Source organism: Camelus ferus, chromosome X, assembly GCF_009834535.1.
Source record: "Camelus ferus isolate YT-003-E chromosome X, BCGSAC_Cfer_1.0, whole genome shotgun sequence".
NCBI lineage: Eukaryota > Metazoa > Chordata > Mammalia > Artiodactyla > Camelidae > Camelus > Camelus ferus.
In genome coordinates, this window is record NC_045732.1 from 25,787,132 (window position 1) to 25,794,711 (window position 7,580).

Consider the following 7,580-nt stretch of genomic DNA (forward strand, 5'->3'; position numbering starts at 1 on the left):
CTAGAGATCATCATTCTAAGTGAAGTAAGCCAGAAAGAGAAAGAAAATACCATATGATATCACTCACATGTGGAATCTATAAAAAGAAAAAAAGAGGACACTAATGAATGCATCTACAAAACAGAAACAGACTTGCAGAAATAGTAAACAATCTCATGGTTACCAGGGGAAAGGGGGTGGGAAGGGATAAATTTGGTTGTTTGAGATTTGCAAATGTTAGCCACTATATATAAAAATAGATTTAAAAAAACCCAAATTTCTTCTGTATAGCTCAGGGAACTATATTCAATATCTTGTAATAACAGTTAATGAAAAAGAATATGAAAACAAATATCTGTATGTATATGCATGACTGGGACATTGTGCTATACACCAGAAATTGACACACCATAACTGACTATACTTCAATAATAAAAAAAAGGCCCCTTTCCCTGTTTTTCCCTGTTTGTTTTTGGTTCTACAGATTGAGCTAGTTCAAACTCAGTCTCAGGCCATGTGGGCTGTATTAACATTTGATAGACATGATAGGGTTTTTAACTTTAAGGGACAGAGAAAGTTGGAAGTTTTCTCCTAGGAGTTTTGGAGTATATTTGTCTATTATCATAGGTCTTCGGGTAATTATTATTAATTTTTTAAAAGTAAAGGACAATTTTAGTCCAATATCCTGATCTTTTACAGTATCTACGAACATTTAAAGAGGCATAGGTGAGGCCTTAGGACTGGTAAAGTTAGGTGGGCTTTGACTCACTTCTAGAGTTGTACTTTTGGTTTTATAGAGATTTACAAGACAAAGACAGTTGTTTCCTACTAGCCCTTGAATATTGGACTCCAGCTAATTTGTTCCCTGATTCCTGGGAAATTACTGAGGAGACAGGGTAATTTTTAAGAAGGAGAATTTACATCAGATTTTTATTTTTAGTTTAATTTCTTTAATCATAATAAGGAATTCCTTAATGCCAGTAGTTATATATTTTTTTCCTTTCAATTTGATCCTCCCTTAAGTACCAATATAACAGATATTTATGATGAGAGTTCTCAAAAAATTTTTTTCCTCTTAAATATAGCCAATTTAAAGAATCCATCATCTGGCAATTGGCAAGTAGGATCTTATATTAATTTCAAACAGCAACTCAAACCAATAAGCATTTTTAAAATTGCTTAACAAAAGATTCAAGAAACTTATCACAAGAGAGTATATAGCCCTCACCAAATCCAGAAAGTTCATTCTCAGAGTTAGCCTAAAAAAGTAAAAGCCCTTCATTGCTACAGGCTGTATGAACGGCACAGTGAAAACAGTGTCTCCAGTGTCCCACAAAAATGTGGGGCACCTCTAGCCATAAACCCGCTAATTTATGATACCAGGCAGGTGCTACTGGAATATGACTTTTGCAGCACTAACAAGCAACAAATATTGAGACAACAAATGCCCCTCGTGGACCAAGACCCCTTATGACAAACTCCCCTGAGACCTGGCACAACCAGACAAAGAGAGTGCCTTCTGATGACTTCACGTCTTGAAACCCCAGTCGAATAGATGCACCAGATGCACCCGGTAAATGCACCTTCCAGATAGGAGGGATCAGAGAGAATATTCTCACTGGACACAATGTCAAGCTCTCAAGACAAAGAAGAAGATGGGAGGAAAAACTTCATCTGGTTTTTACATAGAGGACCCACAGCAAAGTTTGTCTTAGTAGACGCAGGTCCAGTGTGAACCGTTAACTCACCGGTCGGTGAGGCTGGCTTGAACAGCAAACTTATAGGGCCTATGCCTGCTGTTCCGCCCTATGGTTCTTTCTCCTGACGACAAATGACGCAATAGAGAGAGACAAAGAAACACAGTGACCATGCCTGGGAGGAAAAGAATGCTCAAGTGTCCCTAAGTCCAAAGAACTATCTACACAAATATTTTCTCCTGCTAATCTAAACTGAGAGAGAAGAGAGAGATCAAGATCGAGAAGGGACTCTCACTACTTCCCCTTCCGCAGACCTTGCAGGCAGAGATCTGGGAGGCTGACACGGTAAGAAATCTTACCTTCTGCCGGCTTGTATCAGATGTCCCACGATCCCTAAGTTGCAGCAGGGTGGGAAGCAGGGGGTCCCCGCCAGCCTCCGGGCTGGCTTGCCAACTGTCAGGGAGGAGGATATGTCCCCCTCTACCTTTCTTGAGTTCTTATGGTTGAACTGATAATAAAATTGACACAAGACAGATTAACAGGAGAAAAAGAAACAAATTGTAATTCATGCACATAAAGATTTCTTAGAAATGGGACCTAAGAAGCGGCCAGAGCAGGCAGCTTTTATATTTTTCAAAGAAACAATAAATTTGTGAGGAATCGACAGGACAAAGAAACTTAGGTTTCAAGTGCTCAATAAGTGAAGAGTCTACACAGACTTTGGGCTTGAGGTAGTAAACTGAAGAAGTATGGCGTTTTGTTTATAGAGGCTTCTCTGGCTGAATTCCCTATTCCTGGTGATAAGGGTGTCCTTCTACCTTCAGATGCAGTGAGTGCATTTTCACATGAGAGATTTATTTCCTGCTTTTAGGGAGACAGAAAGGAAGGTCAGAGTGCCCTGCTTACTTTGGCCATTTCTTAAGTAACCTTAATTCAAAATAATCAATATGCTATTTTGGCATATTTTAGGGCAGACTGCCTTGAGCCCCAACAGGTAAGATGCACAAGAGCCACTGTGCTGACAGTTTCTGCCTTGAACTGGTAGAGCCAGATTCTCATGCATTAAAATAGCATTTTAATTAGGTTATCTTCAGTGTAATTTGGTAAATTCTAAGAGAGCTAGATTTTGGTGGGTAAGGGACAAATGAAAATGGATGTGGTTTATATAGAAGGACAGTTGGAAAGGACAGAAAGAGTTGGTGCATGACAAAATTCTAGGAGCTTTGGGTTTGAGAGCATTGCATTTTCTCTAACATATGCTGGATTTAAGAAAACATTCTTACATAGGAGGGTGATATTGTCTAGGTAAAAATAATCACAACTGTCATTCATGAAACACCCAATATTTGCCAGTCATTTTGACAGATGCTTTATACACAGGACATACATTCCCACAGTCTTACAGGAGAGAGTTTATCAAATTCAGTTGGCAGATGAAGAACTTGCAATATTCTCATATTCAAAAGGTGGTATGTGACAGAGCTAGACTAGACTCCTGGTCTGAATTTGTCTAGGGCACACACTGTTCCACCACTCTCACCCTGAAGCTGACCTTGTGTATCTTTACTTACTTTTCTTCTCACTACTCCAAAAAATCTTAGCTGACTAAAAAAAACGTAAAAAAAAAAAAAAAAGGGGGAAAAAAAGGTACTAGATTGGAATACAGAGCCAGGGCAATAAGAATACCAAATACCAAAGTAAATGAGAGGTATGAATAATGAAAGGAAGGATATAATATCTGATAACAATATGATCACCTACATATGCAGTGTCAATTAACCTTAAAAGATAGGGTCTCACAAAATTATCAGGCTCAGCCCATTTCCTATAGTATGTAAGTGTTGTAGAACAGAAGTTACATTAGAGGCCAAGTCTGGGTGGTAAAAAGAAGAAATAAACCAGGGTGCTTTTTGTTTTCTCTCTCACAGCTCACCTCCTATCTAAGACCTCTATCTTGCTCTTCAGCTTCTGCATCTCACAGCATTCCTGGGACACAGATCCATTCTCCGTAAGATTTACAGTATAGACAGTACTCAAGAGTTGGTCGGGATGTGGCATTTCCTTGGAAGCCTTTCATTAAAGAAACGTGAGCTGAGCTGAGGGCCCGGATGAATGACGGGACCTGAGGAGACCACCACCAGTCGTATAGCGAGTCATGCAGAGAATTCCCCTCGCCTGCTCTGAGACCTAGGCTGTCAGGCAGCTTTCTGCAAGGACGGTCTCAAGGAGGCGAGGACTTTGTTGTAAGGGCAGTGGCCGAGGGACGTACCCAAGGTCCTGAAAAGAGTGTAATTGAGAATTGTGTGTGGAACTGACGGTGCTCTCCACCCCAGAACAGAGGGGGCGCCAGAGATCAAGGCTCTGCCAGTGGTGAGGTGACAGCTGCTTCCTCCCAGAAGGCCTGAGGAAGGTGGGAGACTGTCTACGGCGGGCGGCTTCAGGCAAGAGAGGAGTTCCAGGCTCTAGGAGGAGTCGAGGTGAGGGGACTGAATGAAGCGCCGGCACGCCGAAGAGGGCCTCTGCCTTCCCCGCAAAGCCCCGCCCCTGTTCTCGGTCCTGGGGGGCCGGGGGGGCCAAGCAGTCAGGCTGAGGGAGAGTTCCGCCGGGAAGTTCCTCAGGGAGGTGAGGGCCTTGGTGTAAGTGGGCGGCCCCAACTCAGCTGAGGAAGGAGAAGACCCCCAACAAGAGTCAGGGTGAGGAAAGTTCAGCAGGGAGTCCCAGTGGCGTCCTGCTTGCCGCTCTCAGAGGACCCAAGCATGGTGGTCGGGTGGATGTGAGCCTTCCTTTCCCACATGGTAGATCAGGAAGAGTAGGGCCTGGCCCTGAAGGAAATCAAGGATGGAACCCTGAGAGAGGTCTGAGGGGACCTTAACCCCAGAACAGTAAGGTGGCACAGAACTTGAAGTTTCTGTCAAGCCTGGGAAGCCCTTGCGTCCGGCGGGCTTCTGCAAGGAGGGGCTGAGGGATGTGAGGACGTTGGTTTGAGGGGAGGGGTCTCAAGTTAGCAGAAGAAAGCATCCCAGGCGTGGTCAGGAATCAAAATAAGGACCCCACAGGAGGACTGAGGGAATTCCCGTTCTGCTGGCAGCCGGGGGTGTCTGTGCACTGGTGACGTGATGACTGACACTCATTTTCTCCTGCAGTATCACAGGAAGGGTGGGGGGCGGCAGGGGAGAGCCGGAAAGAAGGCAGGATGGTGAAGGTAGTGGGGAGGCAGGCCAGGGAAGGAGGGGGAGGAGAGACTTGGTAGGGAGTGAGAGATTTTGTTCATAAGGGGTGGTTTATCCTCCACAGTAGGAGGATTTCCAGATCTTTCCAGGAGTTAACTTAAGGACCATGATGTCTGTGGGGATGTCCCCACAACTAGAGTACAAGGGAATCCAACCCCTATTCTCAGCCTTGGAGACCATGAGCAGGTGGGCCAACCCTCATAACCAACCCCACCGGCCCCTCGCCTCCCGCCCCCAAACCCCCCCACCCCCGCCTCCGGGAGTAGGGTCGGTGTGTCTCAGGAGGTGCTGGCAGGAAGAGAGAAGTCTCAGACTATGCCAAAGATTAAAGAAAAGATTAAGGGGACCACCAACCATTGAAATAGATAGCAAAAAATCTGGGCCACATTTGCATTTAGATATGAAGGCTCTGGTCAGGGTTGTCAGGCTGAGGCTTACCCTCACTTATTTACATCAAATCTAAGAAAAGAACTTTAGTATGAGAGTGCAACCACCAATCAGCAGAGAGGAGGTGAATCAGGTATCACCTGGAGACTGGGTGAGTACCCTGAACGTGAACTGAGGACCCAAGCAGCCCATGAAGGAGAGAGCTCCACATGGCTCTCTGTTGGGTGCCCCATGACAGAGATGGGGCTAAGGAACCCCTTCACTTCCTCTTCTGGGGTCTCAGGGAGGTGCTGACTTTGGTTTGTGGTGTCAACTTCAAATCATCAGAAGAGAGGAGGCCTAGGACCTGCCAAGAGTTGACATGATGATCCTGACTATAAACTGAGAAGACCCTCACACCCCAGAACATAGGCTCCCCACTGGTAGCCTCTGCTGTTACCCGAGTATACCCCAGGCAGGGCTGGCAGGCTGCAGTCTAAGGTTCCCTCTAACATCCTCCACAGGGTTCTGAGGGGACAGGTTGACCAGAACAGACTCTGTGGGGTCCTAGAGCAGTGTGTCCTCAAGGAAACCTGCAGAGGCAGCCTTAGTTAAAGCCAAGGTGGAAGCTCCCTGCTGAAGGTGCTCAGCATCATATTCTCCTTCCTCCAGGTGTCCACATCTCCTGACCTCCTGTCTGTACTCCTTCCTGCTGTCCCTGATGATGCCTCAGAGTCATAAGACTAAGCACCATGCTGATGAGAAATGCCATCAGGCCCAAGATGAGACCCTGAGTTGTGAGGGTGCTCAGGCCACAGCAGTGGCAGAAGAGGAGTCCACTCCGTCCTCTCCTCAGTGTGGAGGCATTATCCAGAGTCTGCCGGCTGCTGGATCGTGTAGCATTTCTCAGGGGCCTCAAACCACTACTTCTGCAAGCATTTCTTCCACTAGATCTGATGACGATTCCAATGGCCAACCTGATGATAGGGCAATCGCCTTTGCAGCCCTACCCTACAGTGAGAGCTCAGGAAGTGATTTTTTAACCAGAAAGGCTGGGTTGTTGGAGCAGTTCCTTCTGTACAAGTATAAAATGAAGCAGCCCATTATGAAGGAAGACATGCTGAAGATGGTCCACCAAAACTACCACGACCGATTTGTTGAGATTCTCAAGAAAGCCTCTGAGCGCATTGAGATGGTCTTTGCGGTAGATGTGAAGGAAGTCGACTCAACCAGTCACTATGATCTTGTCAGCAAGCTGAAACTCCCCAACAATGGGAGGGTGCGTGCTGGCAGGGGGTTACCCAAGACCGGTCTCCTGATGAATCTCCTGGGTATGATCTTCATAAAGGGCAACTGTGCCGCCGAGGAAGACATCTGGAGATTCCTGAGTATGATGGGAGTCTATGCTGGGAGGAAGCACTTCATCTACGGGGAGCCCAGGAAGCTCATCACCAAAGACTTAGTGAGGCTGAAGTACCTGGAGTACCGCCAGGTGCCCGACAGTGATCCTCCACGCTTTGAATTCCTCTGGGGCCCAAAAGCCCACGCTGAAACCAGCAAAATGAAAGTCTTGGAATTTTTGGCCAAGGTCAATGATACAGTTCCCAGTGCCTTCCCATCTTATTATGAAGAAGCTTTGCGAGATGAGGAAGAGAGAGCCGAAGCCATGCACAGCCAGGGCTGACACTACTGCCAAAGTCACTGCGGCTTCCAGGGCCATGCCCAGCAGTATCTTCCCACCCTTACTGAAGTTTAAGGTTTTTTATCCCCCAGACAAGAAAATATAACATCATAATAGGAATTATATTCTTATTAATGTGAAAGAATCCTATAGTAAAATAGTTAGGATAAGGGAATAGAAAAAAAGTAAAATGTGATTCAATCTTCCTTGTTTTCCTTGTTCCTTTTAGTCTTTAGCTTATTCAAGAAAGTAAGACAAATTAAATCTTAAAAAATTAGACCTTGTGTTTACTGGCTCTTTTATTCACCACACAATGAGTATCTGCTGTTTGGAAGGCGGTGTGCTAGTACTGGGGGTGCTAAGATAAAGAACATCCAGCCTCTACTCATAGAATTTTAGAGCCTGTGAGTTTCACTCTCGGTAAGATACGGAAATACTCTATGACCTTTAGGTAAAGTAAAAAGAATGGGTGAGGAGGAGGGTGTTCCTTATGAGAGCAGTTAAACGTAAATTTCCTGAGCAAGGCAGTTTGGGACTTAAGGAAACTACAAGTCCTCGGTGGAATGTAATTTTCATTTACACTGTGTGGTGGGCTAGCTGAGGTCCTGGAAGTAGTAAGTAGAGGCC

The 7,580-nt window shown here is 45.5% G+C and overlaps 1 protein-coding gene across 1 annotated transcript; it reads left to right on the plus strand.

Moving 5' to 3' along the window:
- Positions 1-5,996: 5,996 nt before the first annotated feature.
- LOC102521726 (melanoma-associated antigen B5) lies at positions 5,997-7,126 on the plus strand. The gene has a single exon (XM_032475673.1). It carries the CDS (start codon positions 5,997-5,999, stop codon positions 6,954-6,956), a length of 960 nt encoding a protein of 319 aa, XP_032331564.1. The 3' UTR covers positions 6,957-7,126.
- The last annotated feature ends 454 nt before the right edge of the window (positions 7,127-7,580 follow it).

Excerpts from the sequence above, each read along its gene's own strand:
- LOC102521726 (XM_032475673.1), top strand. The coding sequence starts at position 5,997 with ATGCCTCAGAGTCATAAGACTAAGCACCATGCTGATGAGAAATGCCAT.